The sequence below is a fragment of the Corythoichthys intestinalis genome, chromosome 1, assembly GCF_030265065.1.
Source record: "Corythoichthys intestinalis isolate RoL2023-P3 chromosome 1, ASM3026506v1, whole genome shotgun sequence".
NCBI classification, from domain to species: domain Eukaryota; kingdom Metazoa; phylum Chordata; class Actinopteri; order Syngnathiformes; family Syngnathidae; genus Corythoichthys; species Corythoichthys intestinalis.
Window position 1 is genome coordinate 71,997,581 of NC_080395.1, and position 27,165 is coordinate 72,024,745.

Genomic DNA, 27,165 nt, shown 5'->3' on the forward strand with positions numbered 1-27,165 from the left:
ATATAAAATTTTAATTTTTTGTCAAGAATCAACAACAAGTGGGACACAATCGTGAAGTGGAACAAAATTTATTGGATAATTTAAACTTTTTTAACAAATAAAAAACTGAAAAGTGGCAAGAGGCGTGCAATATTATTCGGCCCCCTTGCGTTAATACTTTGTAGCGCCACCTTTTGCTCCAATTACAGCTGCAAGTCGCTTGGGGTATGTTTCTATCAGTTTTGCACATCGAGAGACTGACATTCTTGCCCATTCTTCCTTGCAAAATAGCTCGAGCTCAGTGAGGTTGGATGGAGAGTGTTTGTGAACAGCAGTCTTCAGCTCTTTCCACAGATTCTCGATTGGATTCAGGTCTGGACTTTGACTCGGCCATTCTAACACCTGGATACGTTTATTTTTGAACCATTCCATTGTAGATTTGGCTTTATGTTTTGGATCATTGTCCTGTTGGAAGATAAATCTCCGTCCCAGTCTCAGGTCTTGTGCAGATACCAACAGGTTTTCTTCCAGAATGTTCCTGTATTTGGCTGCATCCATCTTCCCGTCAATTTTAACCATCTTCCCTGTCCCTGCTGAAGAAAAGCAGGCCCAAACCATGATGCTGCCACCACCATGTTTGACAGTGGGGATGGTGTGTTCAGGGTGATGAGCTGTGTTGCTTTTACGCCAAACATATCGTTTTGCATTGTGGCCAAAAAGTTCAATTTTAGTTTCATCTGACCAGAGCACCTTCTTCCAAATTTTTGGTGTGTCTCCCAGGTGGCTTGTGGCAAACTTTAAACGAGACTTTTTATGGATATCTTTGAGAAATGGCTTTCTTCTTGCCACTCTTCCATAAAGGCCAGATTTGTGCAGTGTACGACTGATTGTTGTCCTATGGACAGACTCTCCCACCTCAGCTGTAGATCTCTGCAGTTCATCCAGAGTGATCATGGGCCTCTTGGCTGCATCTCTGATCAGTTTTCTCCTTGTTTGAGAAGAAAGTTTGGAAGGACGGCCGGGTCTTGGTAGATTTGCAGTGGTCTGATGCTCTTTCCATTTCAATATGATGGCTTGCAAAGTGCTCCTTGAGATGTTTAAAGCTTGGGAAATCTTTTTGTATCCAAATCCGGCTTTAAACTTCTCCACAACAGTATCTCGGACCTGCCTGGTGTGTTCCTTGGTTTTCATAATGCTCTCTGCCCTTTAAACAGAACCCTGAGACTATCAAGGAGCAGGTGCATTTATACGGAGACTTGATTACACACAGGTGGATTCTATTTATCATCATCGGTCATTTAGGACAACATTGGATCATTCAGAGATCCTCACTGAACTTCTGGAGTGAGTTTGCTGCACTGAAAGTAAAGGGGCCGAATAATATTGCACGCCCCACTTTTCAGTTTTTTATTTGTTAAAAAAGTTTAAATTATCCAATAAATGTTGTTCCACTTCACGATTGTGTCCCACTTGTTGTTGAAAAAAATTAAATTTCATATCTTTATGTTTGAAGCCTGAAATGTGGCGAAAGGTTGCAAGATTCAAGGGGACCGAATATTTTTGCAAGGCACTGTGTGTGTATATATATATATATATATATATATATATATATATATATATATATATATATATATATATATATATATATATATATATATATATATATATATACATACTCACCGGCCACTTTATTAGGTACACCATGCTAGTAACGGGTTGGACCCCCTTTTGCCTTCAGAACTGCCTCAATTCTTCGTGGCATAGATTCAACAAGGTGCTGGAAGTATTCACCAGAGAGTTTGGCCCATATTGACATGATGGCATCACACAGTTGGTGCAGATTTGTCGGCTGCACATCCACAAATCTCCCGTTCCACCACATCCCAAAGATGCTCTATTAGATTGAGATATGGTGACTGTGGAGACCATTTGAGTACAGTGGACTCATTGTCATGTTCAAGAAACCAGTCTGAGATGATTCCAGCTTTATAACATGGCGCATTATCCTGCTGAAAGTAGCCATCAGAAGTGGGGTACATTGTGGTCATAAAGGGACGGACATGTTCAGCAACAATACTCAGGTAGGCTGTGGCGTTCCAAGGATGCTCAATTGGTACCAAGGGGCCCAAAGAGTGGCAAGAAAATATTCCCCACACCATTACACCACCACCACGAGCCTGAAACGTTGATACAAGGCAGGATTGATCCATGCTTTCATGTTTTTGACGCCAAATTCTGACCCCACCATCCAAATGTCGCAGCAGAAATCGAGACTCATCTGACCAGGCATCGTTTTTCCAATCTGCTCTTCTGCCTACCTTGGTTGTAACGAGTGGTTATTTGAGTCACTGTTGCCTTTCTATCAGCTCAAACCAGTCTGGCCATTCTCCTCTGACCTCTGGCATCAACAAGGCATTTCCGCCCACAGAACTGCCGCTCACTGGATATTTTTTCTTTTTCGGACCATTCTCTGTAAACCCTAGAGATGGTTGTGCGTGAAAATCCCAGTAGATCAGCAGTTTTTTCAGACCCGCCCTTCTGGCACCAACAACCATGCCACGTTCAGAGTCACTGAAATCACCTTTCTTCCCCATACTGATGCTCGGTTTGAACTGCATGAGATTGTCTTAAACCATGTCTACATGCCTAAATGCACTGAGTTGCCGCCATGTGATTGGCTGATTAGAAATTAAGTGTTAACGAGCAGTTCGACAGGTGTAGCTAATAAAGTGGCCGGTGTCTATAAATATATGTATAAATAAATATATATATATATATATATATATATATATATATATATATATATATATATATATATATATATATATATATATATATATATACAGTGCTGCTCAAAAGTTTGTGAACCCCCTCAACATTTTGGAATTTTCTATTATTTCAACCTGATTTCCTAATCAATCAATTCAGTAGTTTTTTTTTGTTTTTTTAACAGTTGTGTTGTCGAGACTAAATTAAAAAGAGTTTTCATCAACTGATGTAGGTGCAAAATTGAACTGTTTGGTCACAACCAAAACCGCCATGTCTGGCGAAAAGTCAACACTGCATACCACCAAAAGAACCTTCTCCCAACAGTGAAGCATGGAGGTGGGAATGTCAAGATCTGGGCTTGCTTTTCATCCTCAGGACCTGGACAACTCCACATAGTCCAGGGAATCATGAATTCTGAGGAATATTGTCAAATCCTAGAACATAACCTGACGCCATCTGTTTTGAAGTTAAAGCTTGGCAGAAGGTGGATCATGCAACATGATAATGATCCAAAGCATTCCAGCAATACAACCAAGGAATGGCTGAAAAAGAAGAAGATTCGTGTTCTGGACTGGCCCAGTCAAAGTCCTGACCTAAATCCCATTGAAATGCTGTGGCGGGACCTGAAGCGAGCAGTTCATGCCAGACGCCCATCAAACCTCTCTCAACTGACTGCGTTCTGCAAGGAAGAATGGGCAAAAATCCCCCAAAGTAGATGTGAGAGGCTGATTAGTCACTACAGAAACCGTTTGGTTGAGGTAATCTCTGCAAAAGGAGGCGCAATATCCTATTAACTGAAGGGGTTCACATACTTTTGCACACATGATATCTGAGTTTTTCTTAAATCAACCACTTTTGTTAAATAAAGAATGACAATATAACTATTTCTTTTGTTTCAGTCCATTATTTGGAATGTCAGTATTGTGGATTTGGGTATAACTTAACATTTAATAAGGTTATTTTAGTTTTTTTTACAAAAAATCTGACCATCGCTGTGGGGTTCACAAACTTTCGAGCAGCACTGTATATATATATATATATATACACTATTTAAAAAAAAAAAAAAAAAAAAAAGATTTATTGTGCTGATTATAGTCGTAAGTGTTTAGAGCCAGTTGACATTTTTTAGTAAGTTACTGCCACCATGTGGTCATAATAATTCCAGGCAGCCATCGTTTGATGGAGATTGGAACACACGCTCATTCACAGTACACAGTCGGTCGCATTGACGCTGTTGAGTGCTTTCTGTACGTTGCTGCCTACGAAACTATATGTCTGTAAGTATCTACATCGACACCAACCTGTTAATATGCAGTATATGTGTATTTATGGGGAAAAGCTATGAACAAAATTTGTTAATAGCTTCCATACAGCAAGTCTTAACCTACACCTAGAGCATGTAGCTCAACAAAAACATACACGTTTTATCCTCCGCAACACTCAGGAAAAAGAGAAACTGTAACATGCTTGGAACTTTTGTAAAAAAAAAAAAAAAAAAATCTGTATCGGGTTGGGGCAGGTGTGTATATGCAGCTAACCGCCTCAAAAAGTCAGACTGAAAAAGTCCCACTCCACTTCACCTACTTGTTGGACATTTTAAAGTCAACTAACAGGTCTTTGAGGCTCACAATTCTAGCTAATATACAGGTGTTCAAATACTTATTTACAGCAGTATAATGCAAATAAATTGTTAAAAAAAAATCATACACTGTGATTTCTGGATTTGTTTTCTTATTGTCTCTCACAGTGTACATGCACCTACCATGAAAATTTCAAACCCACACATCATTTCTAAGTGGGGGAACTTATCAGCAAGCTGGGAATACTTATTTTCATCACTGTATGTAGATACATGTATAGATACAGTGGGGAGAACAAGTATTTGATACACTGCCAATGGGAAAACCCATTGGCAGTGTATCATATACTTGTTCTCCCCACTGTATATGGTTCTTTTTTTTGGTGGTGTTTTTTGTTTGCTCTTGTGTCTGTCTGCCTTGTATGGTGAAAATGTGTGAATGACAAATTTGGACAGAAACGGCTGTTTTTGGATGCGAAAATATAAAAGAGACCCTTAGCACCCCTGCTGTAAGTGACTTCCAGCACCCATGGCAAAGAGCGAGAGACTACAGAGGACGTCAGCAATGGAGCTGTGCATAAGCGTTAGCGCCTGGCTTGAATCCGGCTTTCAGGGACAAGGCTTGACCACAGTCATTAAAAAAATATGGGGGGAAAGAAGGATAAGCCTGAGAATGTTTGGTTTTCTGACTGTGCACCAAAGTGAGCAATATTTCATTACAGCTTTCATAGCCGAGAGTCTGGGTAAACTGACCCTATGTGTGTGCATCCATTCTATCAATTCATATAAACTTTGAATATAGGACTAGATTGTTCATGTCTGTGATTTGTGTCCTCTTTTTTGGAAATCAAAATATGATCAACCTAGAATGACGTAGAGCCAGCATGTGTAGTCATTTGTTTTGATGATTCTATGCATGTGGGTCAGTTTGCTCAGCATGTGTCGAACTGCAAGTTAGTGCGAATGCATAATACGTAATAATGAACAGGCCAGAAAAGGCAGTCTGAACAGGCTTGCCAAAAAAAAACAGATATGAATAAAAAATTGTGCATTAAGACCTGCAGTCTGAACCTAGCTAAAATGTGTCTCATTATGTGAGCGATTTTTAAATATACTACAATGGTATGAAAAAGTATCTGAACCTTTTGGAATTTCTCACATTCCTCCATGAAATCACCATCAAATGCGATCTGATCTTTGTTAAAATCACACGGATAAAAAAAATATGATTTAACTAAAACCACCCAAACATTCATAGGTTTTCGTATTTTAATGAGGATAGCATGCAAACAATGACAGAAAAAGCCCAGACTTGAACCCCTTTGAGATGCTGTGGCATGACCTAAAGACAGCAATTCATGCCAGACATCCCAGGAATCTGACTGAACTACAGCAGTTTTGTAAAGAAGAATGGGCCAAGATTAGTCCTGACCGATGTGCCAGACTGATCTGCAGCTATAGGAAGCATCTGGTTGAAGTTATTGCTGCCAAAGGGGGGGGGGGGCACAAAATATTAAATGTGATGGCTCACTTACCTATTTCCCCCCTTCTGTCATTGTTTGCATTCTACCCTCATTAAAATATGAAAACCTATACATGTTTGGGTGGTTTTAGTTAAAGCAGACACTGTTTTTTCAACTGTGTGATTTTGACAAAGATCAGATCACATTTGATGGTGATTTTATGCAGAAATGTGAGAAATTCCAAAAGGTTCAGATACTTATTCATTCCACTATATATACTATACTATACTATACTATACTATACTATACAATATTATACTATACTATACTATACTATACTATACTATACTATACTATACTATACTATACTATACTATACTATACTATACTATACTATACGAACGTCTTTTGCTCGGCATCCCACCAGGTGGCATGCAAACTCTCTCTTGAGTTGTCTCCCCAAGTGTCTCAGAGTCCCGCTTGGGGCCATACGAGCATACCTTGTGAACAGAATCCTCTATCTGCTCTCTCCTTCTCATGCTCATTGTTTCGTGTGTGTACGTTTTAGAGATCTTGTTAAAGAGTGTAAGCCTTAACATTCTACAATCTGTTAAGCACTTGTATATAAATAACTATGTTTCCATACTTTATATGTAATTCCTTCATAGGAAGTGGTGCACGCATTAACAGGAATTCAATTATTTCTTATGGAGAAAATACATTCATGATACGAGCACATTCACGTTACAAGCTTGGCCGTGGAACAGATTGTCATCGTGTAATGAGGTTCCACTGTATTTTCATAATGATAAAAATTCTTTTTTGGGGGGACAATGATATTGTGATTATTTTTATTGGGAGAATAGAATATTGGCCAGATTGGCAGCAGTAAGACATTTTTTTGTGGGGATTACAGTGATACCTCTATTTACGAACGTCTCTACATAGAGATTTTTCAGGTTAAGACACGCCTCAAAGGGATAATATTGCCTCTTCCCACAAAAGAAATTTCAGGATACGAAAGGCGAAAATACAGTATGGCTGTTACTCGCAGCTGCCAGAGTTTACTGAATGTGTCATACTCTCTGCTATGCCATTGGCAATAGCCGAGCATCCAATTGGCTAAGAGGGACCTCTACTTTATCTGTATGTGTATGTGTGTATCCCTGCGCTCTCTTCATTCGCCCCTTGTGTTCTGACAGCTTTACATGAGTGTATAACTTTTATTCTTTACTCTATTACTGATTTTTTTAGATGTTGCACAACTCTGATTTTATGTTTATTGTGCAATGACCTAATTGTAACATGTATTTGTTACATGCTTTGATGCATTTTTATGCATTGTAAAAGATTTATGTCTGAATTTTGGGGGCTTGGAACGGGTTAGGTCATTTACATGGAAAACTCCTCTCTAGTTACAGAAATTTCAAGTTAAGAAACTACTTCCAAAACCAATTAATTTCAGAAGTAGAGGTACCACTGCATTTGAAACTTGATGTGTGGGACATACGATGTCTTGTGAGTGTGTAAAATGGGTATTCACATATTCCACTATGATAAACCAGCAAAACCAGACACATTTCTGCCAGGTTTGATTGATTACACATCATTAACCACATTGTTTGTTTGTTTGAGAAGTATGAAGAAGCTAGAGCACTAACAGTAGACTTACATAAGCACAAGGAAATAATTCCACACTGGCCAGACCTGAGATATGAACCCTAGAGAGATTGAAAGGAGGCGGGGAGGGGGGGGGGGGGCAGTGTAATGTCATTGCATGTAACTGACTTTCTTATAAATGCATTTAAAGGGTTAGTTCAGAATGTTTGACAGATAGTTGAGTTAATTGTTAGTTTCAGGGCTCTGGAATAGCTGAGTTAACGCAAGTCAATGGTGCCTGTTTAGTAGGGTTGGGCATCGAGCATTGATGGGAACCGGGACTAACACTCCGATGCACCGTTCGAATTTTTAAATTTAGATTCCATGTTTCGGTGCCCTGACCGCTGATCGGAAAAAAATAGCTGGCGAAAATCACGAAGAAGAAGCCACATGAAGCATGTGTTTGTGCATTGCAACTTTATTTTAACCATGGACACAGTGTGGCGGCGCTCAAAAGTTTGGCTGAAGAACTTCACAAAGAAAAATGACCAGTCAGCACGACCAATGTGATCAAGTACCTCCGGCTCCATAGAATACAAGTGCTGAGTGATGCATAGCTGAATGCAGCGTATTTGACATGCTGTGCCGGTCCTCTAACCAGTCAGAACCAGGTAAGTAAAACAATAAATTACGTCTGTCTTCTGGTGTACCCGCGACACGACTCTGGATTAAGCATTAGATCAGGGGTTTTCAACCCAGTCCTCAAGGCACACTGTGGGTCCTGGTTTTTGTTCCAGCCGATCCAGCAGAGACAGTTGAACCAATGAGGCTTCTGCTAAAACAAGCCACACCTGACTGCAATCAACTGATTGCACTTGTAAAACACCAGATTGGGGAAAAAGTGTTGTCATCTTGTTTGGTAAGAATGAAATCCTGCACCCACAGTGTGCCTTAGTGGAATAGGTTGGGAACCCCTGCATTAGATGATGGATGGATGAATGGAATAGTACAAGAATAAGTCATATTAATACGTTGGCTATGGTAGATATCACATGTTTATAGAACTAGATGCGAAATGACAGACTCGGCGGCGTTAGTAAATAGCCACCATCTTAAAGCAGTAGACTTCTCAGTCTATATAGCCTTTATAGGTAGCTACGCACTTTACCCAGTGCGTTGCCACCTCCGTTAAAATCAACAGTATTAAAAGATCATGAAATTATAATCAATAGAAGAATTTATAATAATGCTTCAGCTCGCTTTCTCATAGTTATGCATTCAAGCTTCATTTACGCCCAGTGAATGTGTGTGCTGAAGACACTATCTGTCCAAAACGCTCACGCTTACTGCCTGAGAAGGTAGATATGATCATTTCCTCAACAAAAACGGTTTCTGATTTTATACTGTGCACTCTGCTAATCTGGACTGGGTTTTACAAGTTTTTTTTTTTTGTTTGTTGTAAAAATGCCTGCAGCTTACAAAACATAGGCAAAAGAATATGTATAAATGTTTTCTCTGTGAGCTTTTGACAAAAAAGATCTTTGTGAAACAAGTGCACTCCTGTGGAAAGAAACTTCATCATATTCAAGTTCAAAGACTGATATTTATATAGTATAAGTTAAAAATAGCCCTGTGAGAAATTCATGGTTAATTGAAAGTTCCTATAATTTAAAACATTATCAAGAAGTTAAGAAATTAATATAAACTATGCAATTTTTTGGGCCGTGCCTATTAAAAGAATCGGAATCGAGAATTGTTCGGAACAGGAATCGAAAAGTACAAATGGAATCGGAATCGTTCAAATTCAAACGATGCCCAACCCTACTGCTTAACAAACCAATAAAAAAACAACTTATGCATGCATGAGAATCAACGATGACCCATGCAATCAAATGCCGTTAAAATGTTGTCTGCAAAAGTTGTATAGCAATAAAACAAACAACAAAATGAATGAAATGAACAAGAATCCTACAGAATAGGTTGCCACAGCGAATCAGTTAACTCCATCTAAAGCCTGAGTTATGCTTCTGCGTTGCGGTGACGACGTAGCGACGATGTAGACACTATGGCGTCAATGACCATTCGATAGTTCTGCAGCAAGAGAACGCGTTGCTCTGTAGTTGACCGCCAAGCCACTAGAGGGGTGTGCCGTTGTGTTTGTACGGTTTTGGGGGACTCCTGTCGACTTTCTCTAGTTTTCTTCCGGTTACACAACAATGCCAACGGGACTGGAAAGCTTGAAAGTGGATTGTCAGCTCATCAACATTGAACAACAAATGTTGATCATACAAATGTTGAGGCGCAGGCGACGCAGAGGATGGTTGCGGAGATGGTCTGTCCGACTGTTGATGCCGCTCAGAGACTGGAAGTTTACGAATTCTAGCATCGGGTGGAAGCCAGCAAGCTTCGTTGTCCAGCGTTTTGTCGGATTTCTATGCCGTGTCCGACAACAAGCCAGTGGGAAGCCATAGCAGATTTCTGGCGGCTATGGAACTTCCCAAGCTGCGTTGGAAGCCTTGATGGTAAGCACGTAATCATAAAAGCACCGAGGCACTGTCAATCAGTGATAATGTATCAAGTTTGTAAACTGTCTTATGTTGAAAATTAAACATCAAAACAAGTCTTTTGACACCAAACCTGTGCTTTATTCTTCATGTACTTGAAGTGTAAAATATCAATAACTCACAGCAAACATACATACAAATAAATGATAAAGTGTACCAAGCAAAAATACGACATAAAGTGATAAAAAGCTGGCAGTTTTTGGCTGATTGTGTCACTGCTTCATGTGGCCATTCGCTTCCGAACAAAAACATACTTGTCTCGAAGGTTGTTCCATTTTTTTATGGAATCGCTGACCTCCAGCCCCACATTTTTAGCAATCTCCTTCCATGAATTGCTTACCATTTGGCAATTTTGGTAATATTTTGATGAGACATTGTAGAGGTTGTCATACTTGCGGACCTCTTCGATGATACTCTCCTCGGCTTGGTCCATTTTTGCGTGTAACACAACAATGTTTGAAAATGGCGGTGATTTAGTGCTGAACCGGAAACAACAGTCGGAGCGGACCAATCACAGTCAAGAATTTATGGAAGTGCACATTAGATTACGGCGGAGGGTCGTAAAACGTGTCTGCCATATCGTAACTGATCTTGAATGAAGGATTGAGGATTAAACACAAACAGTGTCAAGATTACATCTACGTTATATTGTAAATTAATTCTATTGCTGACACTGTGTTTCGGGGTCATCAAGATGCCCCCACCCCCCCACCCTCCCAACACACAAAAGTCAAACTGTTGTTTCTGTTTAAATGGACAAATATGTACATGAAATGAACACAGTAATGTTCAAACTCCTCAAATGCCAGCCACTCAGAACAGAGGAAAAAACGTGTTGGAATCAGCTTCTGGCTTCATGTGTAGGTGGAGAGCGCAACTGTGATAAAGATAGTAAGTGCATGAGTGATATTTTCCTCTTGAAAACAAGTGAGAGTCCACAGCATGTCTAGTGGCTGCTCATCGTTGTGTTGAGGCCATTGTCAGAAGAAAAGACTGTTTGCCCCTCAGTACTGTCACAGATTTTACCCAGGTTTTTTTTTTTTTACTGAATCCAAGTGGAAATCCCTCAGGCTGTCATGTCAAGCTGTTTTTGTCATATGAAAATAATTGGAAATGTATGTCAATGGCTGGGAAGCAATTGCATTTTCTGTATGCAATCAATTTTTTTGCAGGTGATTGTACTGTATGTTGTAAAAAGTTGAATGTTTTTTACCAACAGTTCTTGTGTTGTCATACATACAATATATATATCAAGTCAGTTACAATCTGAGCGTAATGCAAGTCCTGAAGAGTCAGGTAAATGGGAAGAACAAGATCCAAGCCATCAATATGTCGGCACTACCAGTCATTAGATACTCAGCTGAGATCACAAGATGACCAAAGGAGGAGATAGAAGCCATGGATATTAAGACCAGAAAGACCAGCACGTTATTTATTTAAATCATATATTGAGACAAGTCAACTATATAAAATAATTTGGCAAAGCGCAGACGACGAGAAATGTGTCTTTAAAGCTGCCGTTTGGCCCCTCCTGTCATCATAGCGCTCCGGCGTCTCCCTCTGTTGATGATGTCACTAGGTGAATTATTTAGCATTGAGCACAATGGAGGAGGAAGCGTTTTTCAGCGATTCTGGTTCAACTGTGGATTTTTCTAACACAACTGTCGATCCAGAGGAAATATGTGACACACAGCGATATATGTTTGAGTTGTATTTGGAGGAGGAGGAAGATTCAGAACTAGAAAAAGACGACGGAGACAACAAATTGGAGGCTGATGACTAGGTCAGCCAGCATGGGTAGCACAAAATGTCATCATTGTTTTATCTCTCTACTCCAACATTATTACAGAATATTTTTTGTTTAAGTATTGATTCCCCGACTGCCATATAAATTGTATTGTCATGACAAATAAATCTTGTGCTAAATGGAATATGAATTATTAAAAATGCATTTATTCAGTATGACAGGGCTAAATTACTGCATAATGGTCAAAACTGTTGACTTCTTAAACCTCCCAGAACGGTATTTTATGCCACCGGAGTTAATCCAGCTCTTGTCATTTCCTTGTCCCAGCCTCGGAGATGTAGGGAAGAGCATAAACAAAACAGGAGAGCGTGAGAGCTAGGCTACATGCTAACCCATACCGAGCAGCTCTTTAAAGGCTCTACCTTGCCTTTTGAACTCTAAAAATCACACGAACCTACCCCGACTCTTGTCACACATGGTGGCGGGAGCAATTGCCTTCACCGATCGGCCGGCCTCCAGTGGCAAGCAACTTTCAGCGGACTAGCACAGCTCGTCATTCCTCTGCTGCAGTCCCGGCAAGCAGTCGCGCCGAAAATGGCTCGATCTCAGCGGCTTGTCACATGCCAGGGTCGCCAGCCGATGATGGCAAGCACTCCCGGCTTCAAATGTATACAGTGGGGCAAATAAGTATTTAGTCAACCACCAAGTTCTCCTACTTGAAAATATGAGAGAGGCCTGTAATTGTCAATATGGGTAAACCTCAACCACGAGAGACAGAATGTGAAAAAAAAAAAAACTGAAAATCACATTGTTTGATTTTTAAACAATTTATTTCCAAATTAAGAGTGGAAAATAAGTATTTGGTCACCTACAAACAAGCAAGATTTCTGGCTGCCAAAGAGGTCTAACTTCTTCTAACGAGGTCTAACGAGGTCTAACGAGGCTCCACTCGTTACCTGTATTAATGGCACCTGTTTTAACTCATTATCGGTATAAAAGACACCAGTCCACAACATCAGTCAGTCACACTCCAAACTCGACTATGGCCAAGACCAAAGAGCTGTCGAAGGACACCAGGGATGAAATTGTAGACCTGCACCAGGCTGGGAAGACTGAATCTGCAATAGGTAAAACGCTTGGTGTAAAGAAATCAACTGTGGGAGCAATTATTAGAAAATGGAAGACATAGAAGACCACTGATAATCTCCCTCGATCTGGGGCTCCATGCATGATCTCTCCCCGTGGCATCAAAATGATACCAAAAACGGTGAGGAAAAATCCCAGAACCATACAGGGGGACCTAGTGAATGACCTACAGAGAGCTGGGACCACAGTAACAAAGGCTACTACCAGTAACACAATGCGTCGCCAGGGACTCAAATCCTGCATTGCCAGATGTGTCCCCCTGCTGAAGCCAGTACACGTTCAAGCCCGTCTGCGGTTCACTAGAGAGCATTTGGATGATCTAGAAGAGGATTGGGAGAATGTGTTATGGTCAGATATTCCCCCAAAATAGAACTTTTTGGTAGAAACACAGGTTCTCGTGTTTGAAGGAGAAATACTGAATTGCATCCGAAGAACACCATACCCACTGTGAATTATGGGGGTGGAAACATCATGCTTTGGGGCTGTTTTTCTGCAAAGGCACCAGGACGACTGATCTGTGTAAAGGAAAGAATGAATTGGGCCATGTATCGAGAGATTTTGAGTGAAAATCTCCTTCCATCAGCAAGGGCATTGACGATGGGACGTGACTGGGTCTTTCAGCATGACAATGATCCCAAACACACATCCAGGGCAACAAAGGAGTGGCTTCGTAAGAAGCATTTCAAGGTCCTGGAGTGGCCTAGCCAGTCTCCACATCTCAACCCCATAGAAAATCTGTGAAGTCCGTGTTGCCCAACGACAGCCCCAAAACATCACTGCTATAGAGGAGATCTGCATGGAGGAATGGGCCAAGATACCAGCAATAGTGTGTGAAAAGCTTGTGAAGAATTACAGAAAACGTTTGGCCTCCGTTATTGCCAACAAAGGGTACATACAAATGATTGAGATGAACCTTTGGCATTGACCAAATACGTATTTTCCACCATGTTTTGCAAATAAATTCTTTAAAAATCAAACAATGCGATTTTCTGGTTTTTTTTTTTTTCCACATTCTGACTCTCATGGTTGAGGTTTACCCATGTTGACAATTACAGGCCTCTCTAATATTTTCAAGTGGAAGAACTTGCACAATTAGTGGTTGACTAAATACTTATTTGCCCCACTGTTTAACAATTTATTTGTGTGATACAGCTGCACATAAGTATTTGAACACCTGTCTATCAGCTACAATTCTGACCCTGAAAGACCTGTTAGTCCGCTTATTAAAAGTCCACCTCCATTCAGTGTATTATCCTGAATCAGATGCACTTGTTTGAGGTCGATAGCAGCATAAAGACACCTGTCCACCCCATAAAATCAGTAAGACTTCTAACATGGACCAAAGAGTTGTCCAAAGACGCAAGAGACAAAATTGTTCACCTCCACAAGGCTGGAAAGGGCTACGGAGCAATTGCCAAGCATCTTGGTAAAAAGAAAAAGGTCAACTGTTGGAGCAATCATTAGAAAATGGAAGAAGCAAAACATGACGGTCAGCCCCATGTAAGATATCACCTCATGGGGTCAGAATGATCCTAAGAAAGGCGAGGAATCAGCCCAGAACAGGGGTTGGTCAATGACCTGAGGACCACCGTTTTCAAGGTTACTATTGATAATACACTAAGACGTCATTGTTGGAAATCATGCATGGCATGGAAGGTTCCCCTGCTTAAACCAGCACATGTCAAGGCCCGTCTCAAGTTTGCCTATGACCATTTGGACGATGCAGAGGAGTCATGGGAGCAGGTTTTGTGGTCAGATGAGAGTAAAATAGAAGTTTTGGGTCATAGTTCCACTAACCGTGTTTGGAGAAAGAGGAATGATGAGTACTATCTCAAGAACACCACTGCTACTGTGAAGCATGGGGGTGGTAGCATCATGCTTTGGGGGTGTTTTTCTGTGCATAGGAAAGGATGAGTGCACTGTATTAAAGAGAAGATGCCTGTATTGTGAGATTTTGCGGAACAACCTCCATCAGTCAGTCAGAGCTTTGAAGATGGGTCGTGCCTGGGTCTTTCAATATGACAATGACCCGAAGCACACAGCCAGAAAAACCAAGGAGTGGCTCCGTAAGAAGCATAACAAGGTTCTAGCATGGCCTTGCCCAGGGGTTGGGAACCTTTTTGGCTGAGAGAGCAATGAACACCACATATTTTTAAATGTAATTCCGTGAGAGCCATACAATATGTTTAGAACTTAAAATATAAGTAATGTGTGCATTTTGTGTAATTTCAACACTTTTAAAATACAATAAGTCCCTGAATTCTTTTTAATAACATTGTTAAGCTGTTGTGCAAAAAAAGGAAAAAATATTTATATTTGAAATATTGAATATGTTAAAGTTTTTAAGTATATACCGAGTAGAACATAATATTTAATCAGACAATGATTTAAACAAAAAAAGAAATATGTGAATGTAAAGTAAAATAAATTAAGGGTCATTCAGGGGCCCCTATGGTCCTGAGCCCCGGGACAACAATTCCGGTTAACCCCCCCCCCCCATCCTCTTCCCTGTCGAAGTTCTTGATTGCGACTTCTGGTGCTGCATGGTTTTGCTGATGGCTTTGTAGTCTGGTTTATGCAGGTGTTGAGAAACTTATGCATGGAGCACCATCAGTGCACACCGAAAGTTTATCCATCAGTAAATTTTTTTGTTTGTTTTTTCTTGTTGTCCCTTTCGTAGTCAAAACCTTGCAATCACGCTGAACTGCGATAAATAGCTTATGTCTGTTGACTCATCCAAAGCCAGAAAAAAAAGGTGCCGCATTTATGTCCTTATGTCCTGCTGAAAATTACGATACCCCGAGTCTTTTTTTCTTTTTGCCATCTTCTCAAAATGTTTCTAAAATTAGATGACAACGCAGAAAACGAAACTGAAAACAAGGAAAGTTTATTTCCTGATCTCACGCACATGCACACATAGCCGCTATTTTTGACAGCAAAATATGGCAACCCCACTTGAACAGTGTCTCTGCCTCATCTGAGTTGCCTATGCAATTGATAGATAGATAAATAGACAGATAGGCACAACAACATGTATGTTTGCCACTTTCCCACTAAAATTACTGCGAACCGGATTTCTAGTCACCGGTTGTAGTATATGGACTGCGTGTCCCATGACCACCCTGGGCTCGAGCAGCCAATGGCATGGGACTTGGGGGGCTCTGACGTAGCACATCTAGGTTGCTATTTGATGATATCGAGTGCGTAGTGCGGGAGTGTTGTCGGAGCATTAAAAAAGTTACCATATGCCACAAAACTCATGTCTGCTCATTACTGCACAACACCAGCGTATGACCGGTGACCTTCGCCGTTTCGCGCAATGCGCAAAGGAGTATAATTGTACTTAGTACTATAGTACTAGTAATAGTATTTTTTTTTTATATAATTAAACATTTGTCTGCGAGCCAGATGCCGCCGTCAAGAGAGCCAGATCTGGCTCGCGATCCGTAGACTCCCGACCCCTGGCCTAGCCGGTCTTCAGACCTAAACCTAATAGAAAACCTTTGGAGGGAACAGAAACTCCGTGTTTCTCAGCGACAGCCCAGAAACCTGACTGATGGGTGGGCCAAGATCCCTCCTGCAGTGTGTGCAAAACTGGTGAAAAACTATGGGAAACATTTGACCACTGTAATTGCAAACAAAGAGTACTTTACCAAATGTTAACAATCGTTTTCTCAGGTGTTCAAATACTTATTCGCAGCTGTATCACACAAATAGATCGTTAAAAAAAAGCATATATTGTGATTTCTGAAATTTTCTTTTTAAATTATCTCTCTCACAGTGGACATGCACCGACTATTAAAATTTCAGACCCGTCATGATTTCTAAGCGTGAGAATTGCAAAATAGCAGGGTGTTCAAAAACTTATTTTCCTAACTTTATGTGTTTACTGAATAAATGCCTGTATGTACAGTGGGGCAAATAAGTATTTAGTCAACCACTAATTGTGCAAGTTCTCACACTTGAAAATATTAGGCCTGTAATTGTCAAATTACCTCAACCTAAACCTCAACCATCAGAGACAGAATGTAGAAAAAAAAAAAAAAAAAAACAGAAAATCACATTGTTTGATTTTAAAAGAATTTATTTGCAAATCATGGTGGAAAATAAGTATTTGGTCAATACCAAAAGATCATCTCAATACTTTGTTATGTACCTTTTGTTGGAAATAACGGAGGCCAAACGTATTCTGTAAGTCTTCACAAGCTTTTTACACACTGTTGCTGGTATTTTGGCTCATTCCTCCATGCAGATCTCCTCTAGATCAGTGATGGTTTGGGGCTGTCGTTAGGCAACACGGACTTTCAACTCCCTCCACAGATTTTCTATGGGGTTGAGATCTGGAGACTGACTAGGCCACTCCAGGACCTTGAAATGCTTCTTACGAAGCCACTCCTTTGTTGCCCTGGCTGTGTGTTTGGGATCATTGTCATGCTGAAAGACCCAGCCACGTCTCATCTTCATTGCCCTTGCTGATGGAAGGAGATTTTCACTCAAAATCTCTCGATACATACATCCATTCATTCTTTCCTTTACACAGATCAGTCGTCCTGGTCCCTTAGCAGAAAAAAAAAGCCCCAAAGCATGATGTTTCCATCCCCATGCTTCACAGTGGGTATGGTGTTCTTCTGATGCAATTCAGTATTCTTATCCTCCAAACATGAGAACCTGTGTTTCCACCAAAAAATTCTATTTTGGTTTCATCTGACCATAACACATTCTCCCAGTCCTCTTCTGGATCATCCAAATGCTCTCTAGCTCTACACCCTCGGCAGGATCCTTGAGGGGGCATGGGAGTTCGCTCAACCAGTCTGCATGTGTTTTGTGGATTTGGAGAAGGCGTTCGACCGTGTGCCTCAGGGAGTCCTGTGGAGGGTGCTCCGGGAGTACGGGGTACCGAGCCCCTTGTTAAAGGGTATGAAAACGCAAATGGGGTGTGAGACATCAAGATAAAAAATATTGATAAAGTTAACAAAAAAATCAATCACATTAATGAGCAATTATCGAAAATAGATCGAAAATGACGAACATTTCCGAAAGTGTTCCGGAAACAGCCGAATGGGGCGGAGACATCATAACAAGGAAACAAAAGGTCGAGGCAGGCGCCATCGTTGTTTATCGACGAGAGAGTTGCGTTTGTGTTTTATCAAAAAATCGTTAAAATGGGCTAAGCTGTGTGTAAATGCTCAAACCATATGCATGAACGCACGGTTGAGACTTATTCAATACAAGCGGATAATGAGAACATACATAACACCAGCAGAACTTAACATATATAATAAAAATATTCCTGATACCTGCTTTAAATGTACAGGAGAAAAAGGTACCCTGTATCACTGTGTATGGCAATGTGGAAAAGTTAAGAAATTTTGGGATGAAGTTAGAAGTATGTTGGAGGGAATGATTTTAAAAGACATTCCATTTGGACCAAAGTTTTTTCTGTTGGGATTGTTCCCAGAAGAACACAATTACAACAAACATGAACGGACACTTATCAATTTTGGTTTAATAATGGCAAAGAAATGCATTGCATTAGTATGGAAATCGGATCGTGGACCTTCTGCCAAACAATGGATCAATCAGATGTTGTCAGTTATACCTCTAGAACGCATGACATACATATTGAAGGGAAAACAACAGCTTTTTGAGGACTTGTGGACACCTTTTATGAAGTATGTCCAAAAGATGAAATTGTCTTGAGGCTTACAATATCATATTAGGGACTGTGATTTTGTGTTTATGGAGGATAAATGGGGTGCAGCTGGAGCTTAATTATAGGAGAGGAACAACTTTTTTTTTTGTTTGTTTTGTTTTTTGTTTTTTCTTTTTTTTGTGGTGTGTTCTCGGTGTGGTCTCTTTATGGTATTGTTTTGATGGTGTGAATTATTAGTTTGAAAATCAATAAAAATATTGTGGGAAAAAAAAAAAATCGTTAAAATGGTTCAAACCTGACATGCTATGTGGTTTACAAATAGCCATTTGTCGCAATGTAGTACCCATGAGTTCCCAAACACGAGAAAAAGAGCTGGACTATGCAGACAATGAGTAAAGTTCTTCAGTGCTAAGAGGGCTAATTTTGCAGACCCAGCCTCAGGCACGGGTTTGTGTGGTGCGCATTTTACACCTGAAAGCTATACGAACTGTGGGCAAATGAAATCAGGTTTTGCTAAGAAATTGCTGCTGAAAGCAGATGCGGTGCCCGATGAAAGAGGACGATGACTCGCTCTGATGAGACCACCTGACCACCCCAGGCAAAGCAAAGGAGGGAAATGGCCAGAGTGAGTACTCTTTTATAATAAAAAACATATCACGCATTGGATATAGGACTGGACATATGTATAAATGATCGCTCGTAAAATATATAGAACAAATCCTCTAATCCCATTCATATTTGTGTCGGTTGGCAGAGCGAAACCAATGATAGCATATTAAATGATAATTATTCTATACATTACTTTATTTTGCGGTCACGGTGTATCAGCTTCACAAAAAGCAATGCAAAACAAACCATTCGGTGTTTCTGTTGCCGCCGGTGTTTCATTAGTGTGATTGCTCCCCTCAATGATCCTTTCATTAGGCTGCATTGGCTTTCGTTTGGGCTCAAATTGATAACCCAAAACACCAAAGAAAGGTTCATAACTCTCCTCGTCACCATTAGAAGAATGTTTTGCTCCGTCGGATTCGTCGCTGCAAATAGAAAAAAAATTGTCCGCCATCATCGCCGCCATTCAGTACTAAGCACTGAGCCGTTTTTTTCCCTATAGTGACGTCACACACACAATATGCTAGATTTCCGGCATCTCGGGGGCGGGTCCTTTTAGCTTGACAATCAACCTAATTTCTATCATTTTCTTGGTGTTGCGATGTGTGTAATTACACGAAGTGGCATGATATGAATTCAAAAGGCATGCGTTGACGGATAAATAATGGAATATTAGCATTTCCCCAGGTGTTGTCATACCCTTTAAGAGGTGTTCGGTCCCTGTACGACCGGTGTCAGAGTCTGGTCCGCATTGCCGGCAGTAAGTCGAATTCGTTCCCAGTGAGGATTGGACTCCGCCAAGGCTGCCCTTTGTCAGCGATTCTGTTCATAATTTTTATGGACAGAATTTCTAGGCGCAGCCGAAGCGTTGAGGGTTTCCGGTTTGGTGACCTCAGCATTGCATCTCTGCTTTTTGCAGATGATGTGGTGCTGTTGGCTTCATCGAGCCGTGACCTCCAACCCTTACTGGGGAGGTTCACAGCCGAGTGTGAAGCGGTGGGGATGAAAATCAGCACCTCCTAATCCGAGACCATGGTCCTTAGCCGGAAAAGGGTGGCATGCCCTCTCCGGGTCGGGGATGAGATCTTGCCCCAAGTGGAGGAGTTTAAGTATCTTGGGGTCTTGTTCACGAGTGAGGGTAGGAGGGAGCGGGAGATTGACAGGCGGATCGGTGCAGCGTCTGCAGTGATGCGGACTCACCGGTCCGTTATGCTGAAGGAGCTGAGCCAAAAGGCGAAGCTCTCGATTTACCGGTCGATCTACGTTCCTGCCCTTACCTATGGTCACGAGCTGTGGGTCGTGACCGAAAGAACAAGATGCTGGATACAAGCGGCCGAAATGAGTTTCCTCCGCAGGGTGTAGGGCTCGCTCTTTGAGATAGGGTGAGAAGCCCGGTCATCCGGGAGGAGATTGGTGTCGAGCCGCTACTCCTCCGCGTTGAGAGGAGCCAGTTGAGGTGGCTCGGGCATCTGGTTCGGATGCCTTCTGGACGCCTCCCTGGCCTGGGAACGCCTTGGAATCCCGCCGGAGGAGCTGGCTGAAGTGGCTGGGGAGAGGGAAGTCTGGGCTTCCCTGCTAAAGCTGCTGCCCCCGCGACCCGACCCCGTACTAATCGGAAGATAATGGATGGATGGATGGATATTGTTTATGTTTGGAGATGTTAGCGATATGATAAGAAGAATATTGTTCAGTAAATTGCTCTTTGTGTCTTAGTGGTTTTGTTAACTAAGACTACTTATCACCTAATTTCATTCATTGCAACAGACATGTATTAAATACAGCCATGTATTAAACAATGTCTATCCTAATGCACAGAGGTGAAATATTATTAAACCAGTATTATACTGTGACCAAATGTAATTGTATAATTACAAAACAAGTTAATTGAATAACTATTATTTGACAATTTCTGTTGTTAGTTTGCTATTGTATATGAGTGGTGTATGTGAGAAGAGGCACCAAAAGTGATTGTATTTTTGAAACTATGTTCATTCAATGTGATGTGATAATACGATGTGAATAGCGATAAATAGAGACGTTGTTTGAGCAGCAACCAGAGCGCATCGTGTCTCATTATTCCAACTTCCACCTGTGACCGGGTAAACATTTTTATTACTGCGGTGCACCCCGCTGGACCCGTAACATTTGCATCAACGTAAATCAGCGATGATTAGCTGCTAATACAGTAATAACAAAACGGTTACCATGCGTTCGCTAGCATTAGCACATCGTTCAAACCACTACACAACTGGATTTAAGTGTCCGATCGCGAGTGGAAACACACAACGACAACACAAAAGATGATACATACAGGTGTTGCCTCTGTAGATATTTTACAAACATTAACAAAGAACGTAGCAGTGTTTCCCTCCCTCACTAACTCGCTCACTTGCTTGGATGTGGCATTTCTTCTTCTTCGCGTGAGGAAGCGCAAGGGCGCCCCCACTTAAGCGTGAAAGCACCATAAAAACTAAAAGGCATGCATTTCAATATACTGGTAAATAATACACTTTAAGAGGGGTCCCCAAACTATGGCCCGCGGGCCGGATACGGCCTACCCCGAAATTTTTCTGTGAAGAACTCAGAGAGGGTTATTTGGTTATCTATTTGATTAATCGTGTTATTATTATTTATTATTATTATATGATATTATTATTTTTATTTTATTTACTTTTGTTCCGTGATTAATCCAGAAAGGGTTTTTTGATTGTGGCTTTCTGAAAAACAATTATTTTTTACATTTAGGCACTCCTGCAATCGTCACACTTTTTATGTTACAAACTGACCCCGGCCCCTCATCAGAGAAGGGAAAAGTTATGTGGCCCTCACAGGAAAAAGTTTGGGGACCCCTGCAAGTTTAACACATATTGCCAACTGCAGAAACACGACCTACATGCCAATATATACCAATATTTTTTATTTCTATTAGAAAAATGTTTCAGTAAAATGTTACACATTCTTGTGCATTTGCCACTTATTGCCACAGTTAATATTGAGGCTTTGGGCCTCTTTTGACCTCGTTGTGAGTTTGTAAGGTTGCGACTTCTGATTAAAAAATCTCTATGCCAATCAAAACGTTTGTTCTTCTTTTTCCCCAAATTAGAATCGATAAGAGAATCGATAAAGAATTGAATCGTTAAGCAATATCGATAATGGAATCGGAATCGTAAAAATCCCATCAATTCCCATCCCTACTTAAAAGTTGGTGGGGATAATTGGATCATCCTAAAAAGTTGGTAGTGTTATCTCCCTACTGTCCCTATGCAAAACTAAACCCTTGCCTGTTAAAGGACCTTCAACAAGGGGCTGGGGAAGCGGCATCTGTCGGGCTGTGAATGCGTGTGTGTGTGTGTGTGTGGAGGGGGCGGGACAGGTTAAAGTCATCAGCCAATCAAACGTGCTTTTGAGGGAAAAAAAATGGACTGGCACATTCAGCAAGTGACGAGGGGTCAGTGTACAGTAAGTGAACATAATGAAAATACTGTAATTCACTTAATAATGGTAGGATTATTCTATCCTTACAACATATAGGAAGACAATCTAAATGACTTATATAACTGAAGTCATTAATTAATGCAAATGAAGCTGCTTAAAAGTTGGTGGGGATGATTTGATCATTGTGGAAAGTTGGTAGTGTTATGTCTCTACTATCCCGATGCAAACCTTGATGTGTGTGTATGACATTTTTGCATCGGGACAAAATACTTTTACTTTTTTCTTGCAAAGTAAATTTTAAAGCAAGTACTTTTACTTAAGTAATTTTTTGCGCCTGTATCTGAGCTTTTACTTAAGTTAACAAACACCACTGATAATTTAAGAAAAGGCTTGTCGAAATAAGGAACTTCATTCGCCATCTTAATTTGCCTTTCGGCCAAAAATATATAAACCTGCAGCTTTCCCTGCCGGTCCGACATCCTGGCTGACAGTCCATGTCTGACTTCACATTCGTTCCAATGTGTCAGCACCAATGAGTGTGTCATTTTTTTCTATTCAATCATCATTATGATTATTATTCTTATTATAGTTTTATGAACTTCGTGATTTGTATATGGTGGAAAATTGATTCCGCTCTGAGACCCCCAATTTGGCCAAATTTCAAAATTGTCCTATATGCATGTGTGATACATTATTGGAAAGCTTAAAATCTCAATTTTCTGTGGGAAGAAAAATATTGAACAGGAGAGCATTTAAAACAAAAAAAAATTTATGGGTGAAACATGGTAATATAACAAGGGTCGCGATGCAGAAATTGCAGACATCAAGGAGTGGTTGAGATTTTCATTTTTATATATTTACCCTTTTAAATGTTTTTTTTTTCCATTTTTCTTTGTTTGGATCGATTATTTATCATCTAAAATATTGGGGAGAATGCGACGTAACGAAAAAAATTCAATTAGGCGATGTTATGAGGTAGATATCCTTGACTTTTTTACAGACGCCAAATTTTTCATTGTGACGTAATTTGTTTAAAAGTTTAAAATATGCGAGTGAATAATGAAATGACAGACATTTTGGATAATAAATATAATTAATTACCTTCGTTTAATGGCTGGGTTGAAAAAAGCGGTTGCGTGGCGTCTGTAAACAAGGGTTTCCAGGGTAATACGGACAAATTAAAAATAGTTTGGGGGCTAAATGCGCCATGAATCTGCTATGGCAGCATATAGACATGTTGTTCTTTCAAACACAACAGTTCTTTTGGCTTAAAATACAGCAGTTTATTTTAAAGAGGGGTGCAAGAGCAGAAACTGGTTTTTCAGTCTTGAGCTAACAACTTTCACATGAAAGTCATTCACACTAAAAGAGGACAATTGTTTCCTTGCAATTTCCCTCAAAATTCAGCTCAAGCAAAACAAATCTAATCCAGTCTAAAAAACAATTTGCAATCCATTGTTGCAGCTGACCTAGTCCATATTGTGCTGTTACCATGGAAACAATTGTGAACTATACCATACATGCCTTGCTCGTGCTGAAAGCTGAAATCAATCACTTACAATGATTAGCATACAATGCGTGATGATTCTTTTTTTTGTTTGTTTTCTTTTATTTTTCAGCTTACCTGAAAAGGACTCTGGCTGTTAAAGTTTCTCACTTCTTTATCAGCTCCTCGAACAAGCAGCACCCTGGCGCAGTTATCCTGGAAGGAAAAGTAAACATTCAAAAGATGAAGAGAGAGCGTTTAACTGACATAAAGACTCTTTAAGTCTCCTACTTTGGTCAGGAGAAAGGTTGTTTGTCTTCCAGTGAAATGAGAAGAATTGTCCAAAGCAAAAGAAGCCCGTAGAGCAAAAACAGCTGAATATCATCCCATTCTTCGCACGGGTAAATGAGAGACAACATCTACTACCTATGCAGCCTCGCTGGCTGTTAAGTGTTGTACTCCTCCACTCCAAAGACAGAGAGAGGGAGGATGAGAGAAATCGAGAGGGTAGAGTGAGAGAAAAGAACAGAGGATGGAGAACGCTGAGGGGCTTGAATCTGCTGCACAAATCGCCCACAAAGTGCTCAACCACGCATGGACTGTGCACGCACACATACAAAGACTTTTTTTAGATCCGTAATATGCTCTTGAGGAATATATAAAGCCCCACACTGACTCCTTTTCAGATATCAAATCAAATCAAAATCAAATCAAATGTATTTATATAGCCCTTTACAAAACCCGAAAGGTCCCCAAAGTGCTTTACAACCAAGACAAACCTGACTCATAGTAAATAAAAGGCAGGAAAGTATTATACAATGACATTAAGAAAAAAAAAAAGAGAGACAAAACAACGCATCACGATAAAAGTCAGACAGCAAATAAAAAATGGTGTGTCTTTAAACGAGATTTAAAAAGGCCCAAATTCTTAGTGGTGCGGATTTCAGGGAGAAGACTTTTCCATAACCTGGGGGCAGCAACCGCAAAAGATCGGTCTCCCCACTGTTTGAGTTTGGACCTCGGAACGTGCATATGAAGTTGGCCGGTAGAGCCAAGAGTCCTGCCAGAATTACGGATGGTTAAAATTTCCGATAAGTAAGAAGGAGCCTGGCCATTAATAGAATTAAAAACAAACAGTAAAAGTTTAAAATCAATTCTAAAATGGCCAGTGGAGCCATTTTGAACAAGTTGGAGGTGAGAAATTGAGGACTTGAGAAGACCAACATAAAGTGAGTTGCAGTAATCCAGGCTTGAGCTTATAAAAGTATGAATTGCTTTTTCAAGGTTGTGGCGAGTCACTTTTGGCCAAGAGATGGAGCTGAAGGGCAATGTCGTTGTGCACTTTTAACAGTGCTGACTCAGTGCTATATCAATACATGACAATATTGTCAGCATTATTCGTTCATTCATTCATTCATTTTCCATGCCGCTTATTCCTCACGAGGGTCGTGGGGGTGCTGGAGCCTATCCCAACTAACTACGGGCAGTAGGCAGGGGACACCCTGAACTGGTTGCCAGCCAATCGCAGGGCACAAGGAGACATTGAATTGAATATATTGTCATTGTCATCATCATCATCATCAACATTAAAATCAAAAATCACAAGAAAGAAAGAAAAGAAAAGAGGGAAATCATCGCGTATGTTTGTTTATCCAAAGAAGATGAGAACAGACATGACAAGGGAGACGGAAAAAGCAGAAGCTTATCGGGACCCGTCCCCCTGCCACCAAGGTCGCACAATCAGCATGTTCTGGATCAGTCCAGTGATAGTCTAACACATTTCGTTCAAAAGTCATTGATTGCCATGGAGATTTCACATATAGTAATTTAAGTGTGTTGGATCAGTTCATGTCCAAGTAGGTGAAGGGTGGGAAGGCCTGGGGTGCTTCGGAGGCTCGCATGTGTTGTATCCTCCGTAGAAGATTTCTAGTCAGCATCCCTTGCCCGGTTTAGGAGATTAGTCATCATCATCTCTGGCCCGACATACAACCATTCACGCACACACTCATACCTACGGACAATTAGAGTGTTCAATCAGCCTACCATCCATGTTTTTGGGATGTGGGAGGAAACCCACGCAGGCACGGGGAGAACATGCAAACTCCACACAGGAAGGCCGAAGCCCGGGATTGAACCCTTGATCTCAGAACTGTGAGGCAGACGTGCTAACCACTCAGCCACCGTGCCGCCATTGTCAGCATTATTTATCACATATTCAACATTGACTGAAGGTGATACACAAAAACGTGTAATTTTTCTTCTCGTGATATATTACTTATTGCAATCAAGTCGGACTAAACCTTCGGCTATTTCTACTTTTTACAAAGTACACGATTAGACTTAAAGCAACACTAGGTAACTTTTGATACTTTGACTGACAACTAGTTGAATGACACCTCTTTTATATCTTGACAGGGTCTGTATTGCCTTCACCGGCACTAATGAACTGTGAATAGGCACACATAAAAAACTACTAATGTACTCACTGCTTTACGGCATACGTCACTTCTTACTTTCCCTATTCATTATAAAGACGGAAGTCGCTTTGGCGCGAAACAAGCACAAAAACTTTTTAATGCCGTCCGTACGCTTCGATGCTATAAGTGAAGTTCCCCCCACAGACTGTAATGTCCTTCCCTGTCAAAAACAATTTCTTTATATTGCCAGGAATTGACCTGTTTATAGCCTTATACAACCCCTAGCAAAAAGTATGGAATCACCAGTCTCGGACGAGCACTCACTCAGACATTTTATCATGTAGAACAAACTCAGATAAAAAGCTTGAAAAAATAATGAATTAGTTCAAAAGTGCAACTCTTTAGCATTCAGAAACACTAAAGATATGAATAAAAAACATTGTGGTGGTCAGTAAATGTTACTTTTATAGAGCAAGTGCAGGGAAATATATATGGAATCACGCCATTCTGAGGAAAAAAAAAATGGAATCATGAAAAACAAACAAAGAAATAACAATCAAAACACATCTCTCGTATTTAGTAGTACCACCTCTGGCTTTTCTGACAGCTTGCACTCTCTGAGGCATGGACTTGATGAGTATTCTTCATCAATTTGGTGCCAACTCTCTTTGGTTGCAGTTGCCAGATCATCCTTGCAGTTCGGAGCCTTGCTGTGGACC

At 40.6% G+C, this 27,165-nt stretch overlaps 1 protein-coding gene across 3 annotated transcripts in view; it reads right to left on the reverse strand.

The window, feature by feature from the left end:
• The window catches only part of LOC130917256 (SH3 and multiple ankyrin repeat domains protein 2-like), a 525,263-nt gene that overhangs the window by 336,384 nt on the left and 161,714 nt on the right, over positions 1–27,165 (reverse strand). For all 3 annotated transcript variants that reach the window (XM_057838487.1, XM_057838477.1, XM_057838497.1), the window contains exon 9: positions 24,168–24,245. In XM_057838487.1, the coding sequence (XP_057694470.1) occupies positions 24,168–24,245 (78 nt within the window). The remainder of the gene's footprint in view (positions 1–24,167; positions 24,246–27,165) is intronic.